The sequence below is a fragment of the Pseudochaenichthys georgianus genome, chromosome 20 (assembly GCF_902827115.2).
Source record: "Pseudochaenichthys georgianus chromosome 20, fPseGeo1.2, whole genome shotgun sequence".
NCBI lineage: Eukaryota > Metazoa > Chordata > Actinopteri > Perciformes > Channichthyidae > Pseudochaenichthys > Pseudochaenichthys georgianus.
The window spans coordinates 2,895,813-2,916,885 of NC_047522.1; the positions used below are offsets into that span (position 1 = coordinate 2,895,813).

Here is a 21,073-nt window from a genome sequence, read left to right on the forward strand (position 1 = left end):
CACACCTGCTCATCCAGTCAGTCACCCACTCACTTGAGTCACTCATTTACTTACCTTAAGATCCTTCACTTACTTCACTGAGAAACAACACAAACAGGCAAATCAATAAAGCAATCAGCGGAGGTAGCTCGCTCTACAAGGCGAAGCGACAGACCTGCGCCTGATTTCATCACCCGTTGATGTGGAGCATCTTGAAGAGGTTGAAGTTTATGAACTTCAGCAGGTAGACGTTCAGCCTACAAACGAGGCCGGTTGGGTGATGCAGGGCGTTGACATCATGGGTGTAAAAAGAGCTCTGTGTTGGAGGTGAGGTCCGGCTCATCCCTTTAAAAGTTGCTCAGTGACACATAATTCCCTTAAGCCACGCCTCCAAACATCTCAGTCACGTTTTAGTCAAATGAATGGAGGAGGAAAAAATACCCTGGATTCTGATTTAAGCGTGTTTTACAGCATGTACCTTACTTTTCGGACTATAAAGCGCACCAGCATATAAGCCGCAGCAGCTAAATTGTCCGTCTGTCTTGCTCTCGTTCTGTCTCTTCGGTTCCACTTTTACTTTGGCGCGCTACCTGTCCTCACTCTTTTCCAGGCCTCCAGCTTTTCCTGCTGGAGCCCGCCGCTTAAAGGTGGCGGGCGCGGACCGGTCATAGAGCCCATAGCGTTAAAGGTGGTTAATTTTACCTGTGAAATCCATAGATTTAGGAGGTTCCCTAGTGGCCGTTAGCTGTACTAAAGAAATGGGGGGAAAAGTCGCGGCTTATAGTCCGAAAAGTACGGTATGCCTTAATTATTTAAATAGGGGCCATTCAAGTTTTCATCCCGGGAAATGAATGTACGTACAAAAAGGTATCCGCTCTACGTTAACAAACATAGTCACTAGTGTTTTTGGGTCAAAATGACGTGGCTCAATAGATGAAGTACGACTGACTCGCTTCACACCCAAGTGAAGGTTGATGGAAAGACATCACAAGAGAGCAAATGACTGTTAATGGAAACGAAAAAGAGAATGACAGAAATAGCTAGTGGAATTTTCGCATAAAGCAGAAGAGAAAATAGTCCACTGCGAGTGGAGCTGCAGGACAGCAACATGACATATTTCAGGGAAATGAATCACATTTCAATCAGGGTTTAAAGAGCAGAGTGGAGACAGGTTGACAGGTCGAGCGGGAGAGGTGGACTCGTAGATAAAGAAGGGCATCATACTGGGCATAATAATGCTCTCTGTGACCTTTTGCCCTCTGCGCTAAAGCCCCGACCTGGCAGGCGTGATCCTCCCCACTAGCCTCATCAATACTGCCTGCTATAGAATACATCTCCAACAGTGTGTGAGTGCGTGAAAGTGGGCATGCATCTTTCCTGCACTAACACAGCATAGATGATTAAAGTTGTGTTTGGAGGCGCGTTATCTCCTGCCCACCACGTGTATCCGTCATCCTGCAGAGTGAGTGACAGCAGGGGTTGTGAGGCCTGCAGGGAGGGATTATTATGGCTAGTTAATTTAAAAGGTCATCTCCACTCTGCCTCCGCTATCAGAACCCATCAGGCAGCCCCGTGTGGGATTCTGTTTGTTAACCTCATACGTTCTGAGGAGGAGGAGGAGGAGGGAGGAGGAGGAAGGAGGAGGAGGAGGAGGAGGAGGAGGAGGAGGAGGAGGAGGAGGAGGAGGGAGGAGGAGGAGGAGGAGGAGGAGGAGGAGGAGGAGGAGGAGGAGGAGGAGGGAGGATGGAGTGGTTAGGCGGTTGCATTCACAATTGGCGAGTACTTCAAACAGCCGACAAGTCGTTGTTTTCAGCGGGAGAATGACAGTAATTGTATCTTGAACGCAGTGCATACGGAGGGATAATCTTACTACCATTTTTGCCGTTTACTTTGATGGAGACAAATTGTATGAGAGAGATCTAAGATGGAGGCTCCCACAGGATGTCACTTTTGAAGCTTGACCTGCTTATGTGGTGGGAAGTTGTCGTGTATGTGTGTGTGTGTGTGTGTGTGTGTGTGTGTGTGTGGTGTGTGTGTGTGTGTGTGTGTGTGTGTGTGTGTGTGTGTGTGTGTGTGTGTGGTGTGTGTGTGGTGTGACACAGGGTTATCTGAAAAGTCACGGCTGGTTGAGTTTGTCTTTTGTTCTCTGTACACCTCCGGCCAATTAAGAGACAAGACTGACAAATCTCCTCTTCCTCGTGTCCTCCTCTCTTCTCCTCCGCCTCTTCATCTCTCTTCTCTTTACCATACTCTGCTGAGATTGACTTTGGTACTGGAAATGACCTTCCAGTGATGTCAACTTTTTAACAACATCAAGACTGCCTCTGTAACAAAATCACAAACCTAAAGGACACATGTCTTTGTCCGCCAAGGCACAATTCTCTCTACACTTCAGGGTATACATCCTTAAAGGCTGTTTTTGATGACAAGGTGCATTTCTTTAAATATAAACTATAGTATATTCTTCTTTCTCTTCCTTCTTCACCATTGCGTTCTGTGGTCTCTTCTGCATGCATGATGTATGGCGTATTGGCAAAGATACTAGCTTTATGAGATGTGTAATGCATGCTTAAGAGAGAGTGATGAGGACATTGGAATCGCCTTGTGTTGCTTCACGCATATATAGGACTGTTTTGGCTCCGCTACAAAAGGCAACAACCGTAAGAATAGATGAGAAATCATTCATGAGGCCAAACATGAGAGTGCAAGATAAATGAGCGTGCATCGAAATGGCTAAGTGTGAAGGCGAGGGGAAGAGGTTGTGAGTCTTTTCTGTCGAACAGCTCGGTTTTTACTTTGCCAATACATTACATTACATTACATTCAGCTGACGCTTTTATCCAAAGCGACTTACAATAAGTACATTCGACCAGGAAGACACAACCATGAAGAAAACAGAATCATATAAGTCAGGTTTCATAGAGCCAAGCATTTCAAGTGCTACTCAACTGGCTTTAGATACGCCTGTCCTTTGTTAGTATATAAGTGCTCTGTTAGCAGTATCGCCTGCTGAGAAAAAGAAATGAAGTATTAGTCAGGGGATAGAAGCCTCTAAAAGCAGTATGGATTGGGGGTTAGGAGAGGAAATAGATGTATAACATGATGCACCCTGGGAGAAAGATGCATGGAGGTAAACTGGGAAGAAACAGAACAGAAGCTCAGGTTATTTTATTTTGTTGTTTTGATGTTGTGTCACTAAAGTCGAGGTATTAGAATAAGCAATAATAATGTGTGACTTTTCACTTAAACCTTTGATTGTGAGAATATTCTAAAATGTGCTGGAGTTGAGGAAAGTTGGGGCAAAATTGTGATGGCCATTGTCTTAATAACTGTGATTACATTTTGTTTTTAAACCACTTGGATTGAGTTGGAATACTTTTTCACCAAACTATGTCCAGGTTTCTGTTTTGTAATCTTCTCTCTTGTGTATCTGTCCTCATTATCACAGCATCGTTTTAGCTTTCTCCTTCATTTAGCACATTCAATGCCACATCCTCCAGTCTGTAATTAAAAGGTATTTTAAAAACAAATGCAAGTAGTGATGTGTCGTGTGTTATCTTTGATCATCATTACGCTCCACAGCCTGTTGTTTCTCTATCTGTTCATACCTTTCCTTCTTTTGTCTTTTTTTAGGCACTCGGAGGATCTGTTTGCTTATTCTGAACCAGCCTCTGGATAAGGAATACCTCCACATCTTATGGAGTAAAGGTATATTTCACACATCACTCCTTAAAGGTGGGGTAGGTAAGTATGAGAAACCGGCTCGAGATCGCTAGAATGTGAAAATACACAACCGGAGAAAATCTGCCACTTCCTCACAGAGCCCCTCCTCCAACACACAGGAACGCGCACATTACCAATGAGGGCACGAGATAAGTTTGTGCCCCGATGGAAGGCTGACAGGCAGGTAGGCCATCCTACGTTGGATGGCCGTTGTACTTTTTACAGTATTACGGCTTCTACAGATGACGTTTTTTTATGGATTTTTTGTCAAAGCACTTCAGATATTCATTGCTATCGGGATGTTAAGAGCATTCCATGGAATATAACAAAAAGTGTATCTCGAGCCGGTTTCTGAAACTTACCTACCACACCCTTAACGTCACTTAGACTCCATCCTCATTGGTTTGCACTGAGCATGTATTCCCCTGGTGTTTTTCGTCAGACTGAGCCTGTGTGTTTTCCACTTTGCAAAATATTAATTAATATCATGTCATTGAAAATGCCCCCTCTCTACCCTCTGCCAACATTCCCTGTGAGATGTGTTTTAATGAAGTTAAAATACCCAGCTTTTTTGGATAAAAATGTTTTTAATTGAATTCATTGTTGTGTTTATTTGACTCTTGTGTCAAAAGCAGTTTCATTGCATTCACAGCCTGAATGAGCACCCATTTCGTTGCCCCTCGAAAAACACCCACTTTCAGTATTATTATAACGTAGAATAACGAGTTTTGAGCATTTCTGGAAACACTTGATCGTTTAACTCGACACATTCACCTAAAATGCGTTTGATTAAATAAGAGCTTTATTTGTCTGTATAGATGTTACTCATCATTTCCAGGTCATCAGCTTTGTACTTATTCTTAACTGTTCAATTGGTCTTCTTCCATCCAACCTGCTCAAAGCGCTCTTGTAGTCATCGTGCGGTGTGAAGGTAATGACCAACTCCATTCAGACCCACTGAAGTGTGTATACATTTATTAAAGTTAATTGGTCGGTAAATAATGTGAACAGAGGCCGTGGCACTAAGTGTCCACTCCACTCAGCGGGGGAGTGTCTGGGTCGATGAAAACAAAGCGACTCGACCCAGACCTCTGTATTCAGAACACAGGCCCCCTCCCCCCGCTGCTGAGAGGCTGTTTCATTAGAAGGGAAATTGTCTGTTAGTGACAGGAAATACATCTGCAAATTTGTGTCTCACTCTCAATCTGTTCTCATTATTGTGCAATCATTGCTTGGAGAAAAAGGAACAAATAAAATGTTCTGTATCGAGGGCAGAACATGGAAAGCACCCGGCAACAACAGTCACTGAACAGCTCCACTTCAGCAGTCGTTCATAGGGTCTTTTCCATGTTTACTGCTCATGATGGGAGGACTGGGGGGTATACTGCGAAGCAGGATTTTCGCTTAGCCGGCTAAATTCAGGGAAAACTCCGGCTTTCCGGTCCTACGAAGCTGGTTCTCTTTTTAGCAGGCTAGATCTCCATGGTAATATATGCTAAGCAGCTAACCTGGTCGGGACCAGGTTAGGTTGCAGGCTAAGAGCTCAACTCAGTGAAAGCACTGCCTGCTGACCAATCAGAGCTCAGGGTGCGGAGTTTAAAGCGACCAAGTCATATTACAGGAGAAAGGAAATACAGAAAAGCTGCCGTCGCAGGAAAGACGGCCGGCAAAAATCACCGACTGTGTGAACGTGAACATTAATAGAATATCACCTCCCATCTTCAGAGCAATCTGACTATTATAACATTAGCGTTAAGAAAGCTTACTTAAATATCGGCCACAACATAAGTAACCGGATCAGAGTACATTAAGTACAGTCCGCGGCATATCACTTCATAATGTATCATATATTTCCTTATCTGAGTCAGCTGAGCCGTATCTGGCCGTGCAACACTCACAGTGTCACATACTGTATGCAGAAGTATTATTTTAAGCAACACATAAGTTGACGAAACACTCGAGACAAATGTAATTGAAGTCAGATCGTGTTTTAGACGGGGCAGTGAGATCATAAACCTGTTGATGTACGCATTCAAACACTTGTTCTGTTACCAGCTGTATTCACCTTGCAGGTGCAGCTCTGTGGCTTTGATCCTGGATAAAGTGTTTAAGTCATGGATGTTTAAAGTTTAACTTCTTCATTTTTGACTAGTATTAAAGTTCACTTTTCATTCAGGAAGTATGACGCTGCGCTGTCAGTACGCTTCTCCATGTTTGTGATTGGTCGAATGCTCCAGATACCACCCCTTTCATGTGAACGCGCACCTAACTAGATAGGACACGGCTGGCTTGAGCGATCCACTTGATAACCCGCGTTGTAGGACAGTTTAGCGAGAGCGCGTATGTTTTGGATTAGGCCAACCGGCTAACTCAAACATATCCAGGTTAGGTTGAACCAGGTTCGTAGTATAGGCCCCTGGTCTCTCATCAGCAGCCTGCTGGTTACAAGTTGTTATGAAACCCTCAATTTCTAACCATTTCTTTTTGTCGGGTAACTACTGAAAGATCCTTTATTAGCTTCTTTGTCATCTCAACCTGTATTCTACACACTTCTCATTTAAATCTTTGTATTAAGGCACACGTTATTTGTAAGTGAGCAGGGAAGTGTCCTGGATCACTGCTTCTCAACAGTTTTGATGTTGAGACCATGAAACAACAACAAAAGAACCACTCATTTACTAAAAATGTAACGCGCGGACTTATGCAATCGGGGAATTAGCTTAGTAAACAAAGTCACTTTGAAGATTAAAACCATATCGGATTGAATTTTAATGAACTCTGCTTTGATATTCTTATCAACTTTAAGAAAAAACAAAAAGGCACCGGAGCTCGTATCTGGTTTTGGCTTTACACTAAAGGAGCTTCAGAAAATGTTAAATGGCTTTAGAGAAAGCAATTACATCACCCGATTTGACACCACATGTTGCCCGGAGACAGATTTTTGTTTCATGGAAAGGCACACAATATAATACATTCAAGACAACTGGTTGATCCGAGATAGATAACATCAAAGCCTACATTGAAGAGGGCCGTGTTTTCTGCACAATATTTTTGAGGTACTATTACGCACCAGTTTTTCATGATGTTGCAGTTGCTATGCGACTTCAACTCCTTTTGAGCACCCATTTGAAGTTATTTATTTTGGTTAAACAATATCTTAATAGAAAATATTTCCGCAATATTCAGCCTAAATTGTTTGTTTGCTTCCAACGTCACAGTTGTTATACAAATATGTGGTCCCTGTTGCTTTATAACTGACCCTACCAACAGTGTTTGGAGATTGAAATATTTTATTCAACATCCTTATTTTCAAGAACAAAATGTGACAGACCAGCAGAGTTTAAACTAAGTGGTTATTCTGCGTTGAAAATCAAACAAAATTCTCTTTTCCAGTAATACAGGAGTAAGAATCCTTCGGGAAATCTATGCATCAAATCCTCAGACCACCCAACTGCCACTACTGTTAGATAGATGAACATTAAGGTGACAGCATAACACAGCTTGATATTGTCATGTGTCCTTTTCTCCCTCTTAGATAAGTCTGCTCATCAACGTTTGGGAGAGATTTGGGGTGGTTTCTGAAGTGCCACGAGCAGCAATGCTGTGGTGTGGATTTCACAAATTGGGAGGCTTTCATGCTCCGTTTGGCTCTTGGCAGCAGTGCACATGGGACTTGAAGGAGTTTTGACACGATGATGACAATGCATGAATGGCACGTCTCAGATCTGCCGCTGTGTGATGGTAAACACGCTTGCAGCACGATTGTCGTTCCTTACTTGATATGCCATGTATGTATTTTTAATGTTGTTTATGGGATAAGCAGATGTCAGTTTGGGAACGAGTGTGTCTCCAGATGGTTGTTCTCCTGGAGGCCTCGTAGCCAGGTCTCCACCCTTACAGACATACACACACACACTCTCAGGTCTCTGATGTGCTGCCCCTGGGCCCCCTCTCACCTGTGGGAGAGGCAGAGCAGCAGGGAGCGAAGGAGAGATGGAGGCAACGCTGATCAAAGGGAAGCTCATGTACAGGTGCCTGGTGGGATGTTGTGAAGTGGGATCAAGCTGCTTATCTCGCTCACGCACCCTCTCACTTATCTGGTCCATCAGTCACACACCTGCTCATCCAGTCAGTCACCCACTCACTTTGAGTCACTCATTTACTTACCTTAAGATCCTTCACTTACTTCACTGAGAAACAACACAAACAGGCAAATCAATAAAGCAATCAGCGGAGGTAGCTCGCTCTACAAGGCGAAGCGACAGACCTGCGCCTGATTTCATCACCCGTTGATGTGGAGCAGCTTGAAGAGGTTGAAGTTTATGAACTTCAGCAGGTAGACGTTCAGCCTACAAACGAGGCCGGTTGGGTGATGCAGGGCGTTGACATCATGGGTGTAAAAAGAGCTCTGTGTTGGAGGTGAGGTCCGGCTCATCCCTTTAAAAGTTGCTCAGTGACACATAATTCCCTTAAGCCACGCCTCCAAACATCTCAGTCACGTTTTAGTCAAATGAATGGAGGAGGAAAAATAACCCTGGATTCTGATTTAAGCGTGTTTTACAGCATGTACCTTACTTTTCGGACTATAAAGCGCACCAGCATATAAGCCGCAGCAGCTAAATTGTCCGTCTGTCTTGCTCTCGTTCTGTCTCTCGGTTCCACTTTTACTTTGGCGCGCTACCTGTCTCACTCTTTTCCGGCCTCCAGCTTTTCCTGCTGGAGCCCGCCGCTTAAAGGTGGCGGGCGCGGACCGGTCATAGAGCCCATAGCGTTAAAGGTGGTTAATTTTACCTGTGAAATCCATAGATTTAGGAGGTTCCCTAGTGGCCGTTAGCTGTACTAAAGAAATGGGGGGAAAAGTCGCGGCTTATAGTCCGAAAAGTACGGTATGCCTTAATTATTTAAATAGGGGCCATTCAAGTTTTCATCCCGGGAAATGAATGTACGTACAAAAAAGGTATCCGCTCTACGTTAACAAACATAGTCACTAGTGTTTTTGGGTCAAATGACGTGGCTCAATAGATGAAGTACGACTGACTCGCTTCACACCCAAGTGAAGGTTGATGGAAAGACATCACAAGAGAGCAAATGACTGTTAATGGAAACGAAAAAGAGAATGACAGAAATAGCTAGTGGAATTTTCGCATAAAGCAGAAGAGAAAATAGTCCACTGCGAGTGGAGCTGCAGGACAGCAACATGACATATTTCAGGGAAATGAATCACATTTCAATCAGGGTTTAAAGAGCAGAGTGGAGACAGGTTGACAGGTCGAGCGGGAGAGGTGGACTCGTAGATAAAGAAGGGCATCATACTGGGCATAATAATGCTCTCTGTGACCTTTTGCCCTCTGCGCTAAAGCCCCGACCTGGCAGGCGTGATCCTCCCCACTAGCCTCATCAATACTGCCTGCTATAGAATACATCTCCAACAGTGTGTGAGTGCGTGAAAGTGGGCATGCATCTTTCCTGCACTAACACAGCATAGATGATTAAAGTTGTGTTTGGAGGCGCGTTATCTCCTGCCCACCACGTGTATCCGTCATCCTGCAGAGTGAGTGACAGCAGGGGTTGTGAGGCCTGCAGGGAGGGATTATTATGGCTAGTTAATTTAAAAGGTCATCTCCACTCTGCCTCCGCTATCAGAACCCATCAGGCAGCCCCGTGTGGGATTCTGTTTGTTAACCTCATACGTTCTGAGGAGGAGGAGGAGGAGGGAGGAGGAGGAGGAAGGAGGAGGGAGGAGGGAGGAGGAGGAGGAGGAGGAGGAGGAGGAGGAGGAGGAGGAGGAGGAGGAGGAGGAGGAGGAGGAGGAGGAGGAGGAGGAGGAGGAGAGGATGGAGGTGGTTAGGCGGTTGCATTCACAATTGGCGAGTACTTCAAACAGCCGACAAGTCGTTGTTTTCAGCGGGAGAATGACAGTAATTGTATCTTGAACGCAGTGCATACGGAGGGATAATCTTACTACCATTTTTGCCGTTTACTTTGATGGAGACAAATTGTATGAGAGAGATCTAAGATGGAGGCTCCCACAGGATGTCACTTTTGAAGCTTGACCTGCTTTATGTGGTGGGAAGTTGTCAAGAAGAGCGATCGAATAGCTTCAGAAGAAGAACACTTTTTAACGTGAAGACACGTGAACAATTGAAGCCAGACACACACTGAAGGACATCAAGCTTAACAAAGGGAATAAAGTGCTTCACTCTGACCGGTACACTGACAGCGACATTACACATAACATCAATTACTGATAAATACAAAGCACGAAAAGCTTTTAAATCAGGGTTTCTTTTTTTCTTAACCTTTGCCGCGTGATGTAGCCCGACGGATCATTTCCCACGCTTAAGCTAATTCAATTTATAAACCCGTTTCTTCTGACAGAAATGGCAGCACCAAGAGGCGGGAGGCTAGCTTCAAACACTGCGGCAAACACTGACATAAAGACAGATTGGAATAATAAATGAACAGCAAAATGTTGGAAATAACTCAATGACATTTATTACATTTGCTTTTATACAGCACTGGTAGGGGCTGTTTTGTTATTGAAAGTAGCTTCCAGTCTCCAGGATAAAATGTTCCAGTTTGAGGTTGACTGACGGCTGTTTTTATTACACCACGGTCTGAATGCAGACTGTGGTTGCTAGACGGATATGGGAAGAAAATATGGTTAAAAAATGCATATAATGGGAAATGATTGGGGTGGAAATAGTAGAAAAAGATTGTTATGATGTTTGTATTTGAGCGCCACACGTCACATCAAACCTCTCAGATTGACTGGAGCTGTGTGTGTGTGTGTGTGTGTGTGTGTGTGTGTGTGTGTGTGTGTGTGTGTGTGTGTGTGTGTGTGTGTGTGTGTGTGTGTGTGTGTGTGTGTGTGGTGTGTGTGTGTGTGTGTGTGTGTGTGTGTGTGTGTGTGTGTGTGTGTGTGTGTGTGTGTGTGTGTGTGTGTGTGTGTGTGTGTGTGTGTGTGTGTGTGTGTGTGTGTGTGTGTGTTTAATGGCATGCCATGCAAACAGTGCTAAGTGACTGATTGACAGTCAGACGTAACTGTTCTTGAACCTTAAGTCTGAACATTATTCTGTGAGTGCTTTACAGTCTGTCACCACCAGGCTTAAAGAAGAGTTTCTCTCTTTACCAAGTTTATCATTTGAAAAGTTTCTCAGCCTATTGCACTCTGTCAGAGATAATGAGCCATTTACATTCCCTTCATTTTCTCGATGTGAAACATTGACGGCAGATGGTGCCCTCAACTCCTGCCGCTTGGATAAAGCACCGCCTTAGTGGAACTTAGGTGGTCTTATTTACATCAATTCAAATGCATTCTCCGTTTCTCTCATTTTAAGCACAGGATAGGAAAGTTAGATTGAAAAGGTGTGTGTGTGTGTGTGTGTGTGTGTGTGTGTGTGTGTGTGTGTGTGTGTGTGTGTGTGTGTGTGTGTGTGTGTGTGTGTGTGTGTGTGTGTGTGTGTGTGTGTGTGTGTGTGTGTGTGTGTGTGTGTGTGTGTGTGTGTGTGTGTGTGTGTGGTGTGTGTGTGTGTGTGTGTGTGTGTGTGTGTGTGTGTGTGTGTGTGTGTGTGTGTGTGTGTGTGTGTGTGTGTGTGTGTGTGTGTGTGTGTGTGTGTGTGTGTGTGTGTGTGTGTGTGTGTGTGTGTGTGTGTGTGTGTGTGTGTGTGTGTGTGTGTGTGTGTGTGTGTGTGCTGAGAAGCTCTCCTAAAACCAGCTTCACACTGGAGTGGACACTGAGCTTCCTTTTGCTCTGAGCCATAAGCGTCATTTGCGTGCATCATCTCTTGGATGTGCCGTGGCATTAAAGGCCCTGCACGTCACTAGGTGCGTTCAGTCGGTTCATCCATGGCTCACCTTTGGTTCAGGCTTTACTGAGTTTAGAACCAGGTGCAATTTAGAAAACTACAGTTGAACTACTTCAATGTTTTTTCTGTTGTGTGCACCACAAGCCGAACAATAAAAGGGCTCTAAAAGAATGCCGTTTCATCTGAATAAAAAAGAAGCTATGAAAGCATTGATTTGAAAAGCATTGTAAGCATGGCAAATAACCACCTAATGTATCTGTTTTTTAAATGGTAAAAGTGTTCTTTCTCTTTTCCCTTTAATAGAGCCCAATCAAATGTTCTTGTTTGTGTGGAGTCTCGTTTGTTACTTGGATCGAAGCGATGCCAAGGTTTTCCTTTAACAAAAGCATGGCTAATGTTATCCAAACTAGTGCTTTGTTGTGTTGCATATTGTAATCTGTCAGAACAAGAATCCAGTTAGTGTTGCATGGATAAAGTCTGTGCATTGCATTGTTCAGCGTGTCTGGTTCCTTTAAAGGTCCCATGTCATGCTTTTCCGGTTATTACCCGTCCCCTTAGCCGCTTTCACACCAAGTACTTTGCCGTACTTAGTGCCCCGGCACTTAATACCCCAGGGCACTAAGTACCAATCGCGTTCACACCGGAGTACTTTTCCCTGAGGGAAGATTACGCAAATGAGCCGCTGACATCACTTCGTCTTCTTCTGCTTTGGGTTTACTGGCAGGCCGCAAACCACTTCACTGCCACCCGAAGTCCCCGGAGTTGGGGAAGGCTTCAGTAGAAGCTGCTGGGACTCCCAGCAGCTTCTACTGAAGCCTTCCGAGTAAATCGGCAGAACGCCGACACCTCCTCATCTCCACCGCTCCCATGTTTTATTTTGTGTTGCCATAAGTTATTCTCTTTCCGTTGGTGCGCGGGGCTAATGCTAATAATGCTAATGCCAGCAAATACAATGGCGGCTTCAAAAGACTTTTCAGAGTTTTACGGGACGTGGTTTGCAATTCGCCCAGCCAATAGAAATTGGTACTTTTTTGGTACCACCTATCTAGCATATTGACGTAACGGACCAATCAGCGGAGCTCCGCACACACACACACACACACACACACACACACACACACACACACACACACACACACACACACACACACACACACACACACACACACACACACACACACACACACACACACACACACACACACACACACACACACACACACACACACAGAGCTGTGGCTGTGTGTGTGTGTGTGTGTGTGTGTGTGTGTGTGTGTGTGTGTGTGTGTGTGTGTGTGTGTGTGTGTGTGTGTGTGTGTGTGTGTGTGTGTGTGTGTGTGTGTGTGTGTGTGTGTGTGTGTGTGTGTGTGTGTGTGTGTGTGTGTGTGTGTGTGTGTGTTCGCTCAGGCTGAGCTCCGCGGTGTCTTGCTGTCTCGCAGACCCCACGCAGCAACCAGGAAACGACACAAGTAATCCAGCTCACACTGTCCGTTCCTCGAGCCTCAAAGGGCGGAGCAGCGAGCCCCGCAACGTCCCGTCAACACGGCACCCAGCCCACCTAACTAACCCACGCAGCAGTCTCATCTGTTTGTCATGACCGGTGTCATTTTCTGGTTGCTAACAAATGCCATTGTAACACACAAACACTGATCTTCAGCTGTAACGGGGGTTAACTAACCAGGACAGAGTGGGCGAGCTGACCAATCAGAGCACAGTGGGCTCATAGGGAGGAGGGGGGGGGGGGGGGGGGGGGCAGGAGCTCCAACAAGGCATTTAGGACAGAGAGTGAATACACATACTATACAGAGATGCTGTTTGAGAAACCAATGTGATTTTGGAACATTGAACAATGTACATCTCTTCTAGTGTAGACCTCAACAGTGGAATTATGGCCATGACATGGGACCTTTTAAGAAGAATATTTATTCATCAGGGCAATTACACAAAAGATAATTGTCACATTCTTGTTCGGATTAAAGAAGAATTAATTATGTTGGTCAGGGAAAAAAAGTTATTGCACATAAATGTAGAAAGGAACATACATTGGTTATGTTTGAAAAGTGTCTTCAGTGAATATAATGTGCACCATTCCTTTAAGTAATTGCCTTCACTTACAGACTAAATCATCTTCCCGTTTTTTTCTCTGCAGCTCTCCTGAGGGCGTGTGCTGATGGAGCTGCCAATCGACTTTATGACGTTACAGATGGAGACAGAGACAGGTGAGTCTGCATTTTGTTCACATTTGTGTTTTATACCTTCCTCTAAGCGTGTGGTGATGTTTGAGAGAAAGATAATCCATTTGTGAGTGCACACTGTTTATTTAATAGCATTGCTTTTGAGCAGCTGCAGTTACATATTGTGCATTCAGCGACTCTGTGTTTGTTTGCCGAGTGGTTGTGTGTTCGAGGTGAGAAAAATGTCCCATATTTATATATTAGTGTGTTTCTGACAGAGGTGTGCTCTCTGCCACCACATTGTGTGTGTGGCTAATGGAGGACTGCTGCCAGGAGATGGATCTGGGGTCCTTTCTGTCCCTGAAGTGTTGATTACACTAACAACACGTCACATTGACATCCCGAGTGTGAGCATGAGTGTATTTTGGCGACGTGCTGGTGTGTGTGTCCGTCCGTGTTTGTGCATGCTTTTGCAAATCAATAATGGTACAATTTTTAGGTTGTATCTGAGGTGAGGACATAAAAAGGATGTCATTCACACCTTTTCAGTGGAAGAACTTATCCTTGTCCTTGACGTTAGAACTTCTTGTGTTTTGAGTCGTGTATCTCTATCACAGAGTGTGAGTTTGAGCATGTGTGGCCTGCTGACAGAGGCATCCCTCATACTTCTGCCTGTTTGTATAACGCAGCAGATTCATTTTCTGACCCTCCAGTTGGAGCTCTGTCAGCAGTACAGTGGAGCTGACAGACAGGACCTCCTTTAACCCAAACAGTTTGAGTACTGAAAAGTTATTCATTACACAGAGAGGGTGGAGACAGACAGGGAATGTTTACCGGCGGGGATACGTAAATCAATCTCCAGAGAGTTGAGATGTATTTAACCTAACATTACCATAACTAATGGACTCCAGAGAGGAAGAGGAGGGGAAGGAAGATGCAAGTAATCAATCAAAGCCAGGCTTTATGAGCAGCAACACAGATAACAACAGCACAACACAATCAAAGAGAGGGAGGTATAAGATGGGTGCCTGAAAACAAAAGATTAGCATAAACAACAAACAGATTGATAGATAAATATGATTTTGAAACCAAGATAACGACATACTAGATTGAGTTGTTTCTGCGTCTAGGTCTGTGTGTGACTTTTTTAGTATTAATAGAAGTATTTGTAGAAGAAATGAAACCATTTCATATCTTTTTTTTTCTATCTATCCAATCCAACCTCCTTCTTATGCGGAAACCTATGTGTGAAATCTATAAAATAATCTCTAGTCCAAAAGTATTTGACAGTGCAAAAGAGTTATATGGGAACATCATTTCTATAGGATTTTTTTAATTTAACTATTAATCTTTTATTATCCCTTAGGGAAACTGTGCCTGAGGTGGTGTTTTGAAGGACAAGCCAAAATGAAACTACACTGTCTTTTTAAAGGTGTCCCTTGAAATGTTAATGTTGGCTTTAAAAAAGAAATGGCCTTAATAAGTGAGGTGACCTATGGGTAGGGTTGGGAACCGAAACTCGGGAAATGCCGGGTACCGGGTACCCATACAAAATACACAATTTCGGTTCTGCTTAACGGTTCCTAAACGTGGTAGACCCTGTATTCCACCGGGTCCGTCTGCGCCGCGGCGCCCCGTGGAATACAGGGTAACCAGGGGCGGACTGGCCATCTGTTCTGGAGAATCACAGAACAGCCGGACGTCAGCGGGCCGTTCACGGCCGGCTCAGTTCGCTGACGGCCGGCACCGCCCTTAATTTTTTAACGGCATCATGTAAGTTGCGCTGACAGGCGACAGAGGTCCACAGTTGCCCCGCAGCGAGGCTCCCGCCGCCCTCCCGTAGACAGTTCACGAGCTCAGTCACTTCATAATGCTCTAAAGTGAGGCTCTACTACACTAAAAAAGAAAAAGACAAGGCACAGAGCAATGCCTGTGGCATGTTAATAGCTTGCCACAGGCATTGCTCAGTTAAAATAAAGCACAGCTATTGTGTAATACATTTGTATTCCATGTATATTCTTTATTTGTAAAAATGTCAGTTAAAGCTTAAAAGAATAAAGATATTTTTGTTATCCAAACGTTTGACCTCTTTCTTTTACAATTTTGGAATCGAAACGGGGAATCGATAACAATCGGAATCGATACATTTCAGACGATACCCATCCCTACCTATGGGTTTGTATTATTCTCCCTGTGACTCTCTATCTCTCTATTCCTCGTTATTACAAAATAACGAGGATAATAAAGTTCCCGTTTTTCCGTCCTCTCCCTCCTCCTGCTAGAGAACAGAGTGGGTGGACGGCCTCCTACGGTTAAAAGAAAGACGCCATGTCATTTTGTGTCAAAACATCCTTAATGGCAGTCATCAAGGCTGAAGAGAGGAGGGGTGAAGTATTAAAATAACGTGTTATCGCAGAAAGTGTAATACAGCGTATTTCTGGTATATTCATTTTTATGTCACCTGATATATAAGAAGTGTGTTGAATTATGTTATCACTAATATATGTGTGTTAAACTTGAATATTCCTAAAATAATGTCCCATTTTTAGTGGAAGTAGATTAGCGCAAATGGTCTTTTCTTCAACTTTTGTGTTATAATCAAAAGGTGTTTTTTTGGCTATGTGTGAGTAGGTAAGGTACAGTACAGCCTGTGGTTTCTGCCTTGAGTAAAATCATTACCCGTTGATGAGTATTTTTCAGAAAGTGATTTTGGGCTTTCAGGGGCAGAACTCAGTAGGTGTCTGTAAGAGTTTTCTGTATGATCTGGAAGCTTAAATTAATAGGAGGAAATATTATGTCAATACTTGGACCTTCTCAATATAAACTATACTTTGATTACAGTTTCCAGATATTAGAAGAAGCCATGGGATGTAGGTGTGTTTCTGAATTGGATCACACACAGTTAGAGAGACAATGGTCCTTCTGATTTATCAATAGATGTATTCATTCTAAGTGAGCTGACTTCGGGGTGGAAGGAAGTTCAGAGAAGGCCTTAGGGTATAAGAACAGTTAACCTTTGTTAGTTAACTAATCCTATGGATGTCATAAGACAAGGACGTTTAAAACATATACAAGTATAGCTTTCAGAGGGGAAACATGTGACATGTGTGTGGTGGGCTGCATGATAATGAGTGTGCGTTCTGTCAAAGAGTCCTCTGTCTGTAAGATTCTACTACTCCAAAGCATGCTGTGGGACTGCCTGAGGGCAGAGGGACACACACACACACACACACACACACACACACACACACACACACACACACACACACACACACACACACACACACACACACACACACACACACACACACACACACACATACCATGTATACATCACTTCAGGGGACATTACATTGACTTACATGCATTTCCTGGAGACTTATCCTAACCTTAACCTAACCCTAACCCTTACCCTAACCCTAACCAAGTCTTCACCCTAAAATTAATGATCCCCCTTATGGGGACCTCCAATTTGTCCCCATAAGGGAAGCGAGTCCCCACACGTGACTATGTAAACAGATTTAGGTCCCCACAAGTATAGTAATGCTAGACCACACACACACACACACACACACACACACACACACACACACACACACACACACACACACACACACACACACACACACACACACACACACACACACACACACACACACACACTGTAAGGAGATGGGGCGAAACAGATGCATGAGAATCACTCACCTTTCGGCGAAATTCGCCGTTTTGAATCCAAAATAGGTCGTTTGTGTGATTCATGTAGATCTGCAATAAAAATATGTTTGGGGTATGGGGGGGGGTCTGGGACCCGGAGTAATCGAGAGGGGTCTGCCTGCAGACCTCCACTCTCAGGACAGTTCCGGTGCAGACCTCCACTCTCAGGATACCTCCACTGTGAGTACAGGAAGTGCACGCTAAGAATTCCAAAATAAAATCACCACTATCAGTACAGTGCCACTTTCCAAACAGGAAATGCACGCAAATACAAAATAAATCGCATCGTGGCGGATCGTGACACTTATTATATACATATGTATATATCTATATATATATATATAGATATATACGGACACCTTGTATTGTAGTTACTATCAGTACAGCCGCAGCGCCACTTTCCGAACAGGAAATGCACGCAAATACAAAATAAAATAGTACTGACACGTTATTATATACATAAAGTATATATAGATATATATAAAAATAGGGACACCTTGTATTGTTTACTCTCAGTACAGCACCACTTTCCGAACATGAAATGCACGCTAATACAACATAAAATAGCACTGACACTTATTATCTATCAGTGGCGAGCCGTGACTTTTCTACCTAGGCCCTCTGACCCCACCCCCCTCTTCCCTTGAAAAAAAAAAAATGTTATTACGTCACAGCCTATAGTATACTTCTTCAGCGGAATATCAAAACAGCGGCCCAGGGTGCAATACGCAAATTAACGCGTGCGCACCCACACACACACACACACACACACACACCACACACCACACACACACACACACACACACACACAGTACTCACACCACACACACACACACACAGCAGCCTTCTACTTGCTACAAACTTAAATATGAAAAGACGACGCACACACACATCATCTCGGCTCGCGCAGCACACACACAGACAGACATAGATTGCGCAATAATGTATTGCGCACCTTGGAGGTGCAGCGCAGGCATATTGTCACTCAAGAGATGCGTAGTTCATTTGGAAAACATGTTTTTCTTTTAGCCTATTTACCTCGTTAACGTAAATAATACTCGTTCATGCTATCCGTCATTACACTTGCGACAGCGCTGATCAGGTCATTCTGAATCCTTGAAGATGTGCCGGTAAAGACTGTTGATGTGGCGAGGTGTGTGTGCAGGTCGCTGTCATATTCTGCCACTAAATCCAGCAACTCTATGTAATTCCCCTTGTTTGATGAAGTTACACTCTCATCGTGACCTCGGAACGGCAACTCCTGCTTGCCCAAGTACACCACACAATTTATGAGGCGTTTCAAAATTCCTCGGTTCCTCTTCACCTTTTCATTATGAATGATGACACCCCGGCGTTGTTGCTCATCCAGCTGGAGCTCTATCCTGGTGTCCCCAAATGTTTTAAGCCGAATAGTAGCTCTGAGGTGACCTGAAGCATTCTGATGGCGATGTGCTGATTTGGATAAACTTCCTAAATCAGAATATCCATCTTTGGCCCATGACCCACTGTCCGCTCCAAAAAGCAAGCAATCCCAGCAGTACAGCTTTTGTTCCCTGGTTGATCCGGTCATCCAGTTGTATCTGGCGTAATTGCCGATATTAAAATGCCTCTCGAACCGTTTGGTTTTTTTAACCAAAATAAACTGTGGTGTTGGTCGCCCTTTGGTAATTAACTCCAATTTATCCGTGTAACTCATTCTTGAAAAAGACTCAGTTAGTAGTTTCGCAACGATGTCATCACTATCACTAACGTGAGCCATCGTGAATGAACGTATGCTAATTATCTAATTCCTAGCTTGACCCGTTGATATATCACATGCATAAACTTGGCAGCGCAGCGGGCGGAACCTGTCATAAAGTCCGCGATAATAAAGCCCTCCCATTTAGAGGGGAGATATGATTGGTCAATTGGACTGTCACTTGACATTACTCTCTCGTTGAGTTTACTATAGCGGGCCCTCTGTGAATCGCAGAGAGGGCCAGACGAGCTTTTTTCATGTAACGGTTAAGCTAACCCTTCACATTCAAACAGAAACTGAACAGGCAGATTCGAAGGATTTATTTCTTTGGAAATGTTATTTTAAATACAATTAAATCAAGTTTTTTCGGTAAAACTAATGAAAAATATAACAAAAATAATATTTAAAAAATATATATTTAAAAAACAGATATATTTTTTAAATGTTTTTAAATATTATTTTTTAGAATATCTTAGGCCCTCACAGAGGGCCCTGACCGCTCGCCACTGTTATCTATATAGATATATCTATATATATATAGATTTATTTATATATATAAATACGACATCTTGTATTTTAGTTACACACGCTAGACCAGTGGTTCCCAAACGGTGTGCCGCGGCACACTGGTGTGCCGTGAGGCAAGTCCGGGTGTGCCGTGGGATTTTGTGACAACCATACCTTATTATTGCAATATACAACTACACAAAAATAAAAATAAATTAATTTACTATATCAGTACTTTGTAGGTTTATATGTACGTAATCTGCGCGACTTGCGCGTCCACATCTCCACGTGCAGTGCTGCATACACATGGCTGAGTCAGCGATAACTCTCGAGGGGTGGAGGTATGCCCATTATTTTGAGTTCATCCGAAGAATAGACAGGAATGTGACGGTGAGGTGCAAACTGTGTCCAGGCCAGAAGCTGTTATCCACTGCTGGAAACACCACGTCAAACCTCAACAAGCACCTGCAAAGAACACATGCTAAGGTGGAGCTACCGCACACGCTATTTGTTGTTTGTTTATATCACAGTCTGTTCTTCTTCTCTGTGTTCCGGTTGTTGCCTGTTTTGAATGACGAATACACACTACCGCCACCTGCTGGTAAGGAGAGTTATTGCCACTCACGCATGCGCAGTTCGTACGTGCTCGGCTGAAGTCTTTGCGGTGTCTGGTTCCAGTGCAACACATGGCCAACACGCAGGAGAACACGCTGACGCAACAGAGTGAGCAGAGATAGACTGCGCAAAATATACAGATAGCAGGAGACAGAGGACAGCCACGGTCAGATAGGAAAACATTCAGGATCTGTATCAGTCTTATGCGACAATGGAAACTGAACTAAAGAGAACATTTGAAACTTTAGCAGTCTGCGTTTTCTGCCTGCAGGGAGGGGCGGGCCGGCCCTGCGAGTAAAGTAACGAGTAAAGTAACGAGTTACTTTATGTAGAGAGTAACGAAGTAGTGTAATATATTACTTTTTTAAAGTAATATGTAATATATTACTTTTTTTTAGTAACGACCCCATCTCTGCTGAAATGTTACATTTATAATTTGTAGTTCAGGACCATGGACAATGCAGCTTCCTTGCATTGACAGTTCTCTGTGCTGAATTTCCTTTGTCTCATTTTTAATGTTGTGACCTGTCTGGTTTAAATGAGTGTGTTGCTGCTTTGATGAAGCCTAATTTGATAACGTTTCAAATTAATTTCTGAAATATTTCGTTAATAAATATTTCATGAGTAATATAGTTGTCTTTGTCACATTTTATTTGGCATTAGTAAATAATTATGCACATTTACAGATATTTTACATGATATCAGTGATAACACGTGTTATAAGGGCTATTTTGCACAATAGGTGTGCCTTGAGATTTTTTCTTGTACTTTGGTGTGCCTTGGGCACAAAAAGTTTGGGAACCACTGCGCTAGAC

At 43.6% G+C, this 21,073-nt stretch overlaps 1 protein-coding gene across 1 annotated transcript in view; it reads left to right on the forward strand.

Annotated features, from left to right (window-relative positions):
- Positions 1–1,375: 1,375 nt before the first annotated feature.
- Positions 1,376–21,073, forward strand: part of tpk1 (thiamin pyrophosphokinase 1) — a 75,175-nt gene continuing 55,477 nt past the window's right edge. Inside the window, exons 1-4 of the mRNA XM_071206977.1 lie at positions 1,376–1,441; positions 1,544–1,730; positions 3,613–3,687; positions 13,660–13,729. Coding sequence (XP_071063078.1) covers positions 1,376–1,441; positions 1,544–1,730; positions 3,613–3,687; positions 13,660–13,729 — 398 coding nt within the window. The remainder of the gene's footprint in view (positions 1,442–1,543; positions 1,731–3,612; positions 3,688–13,659; positions 13,730–21,073) is intronic.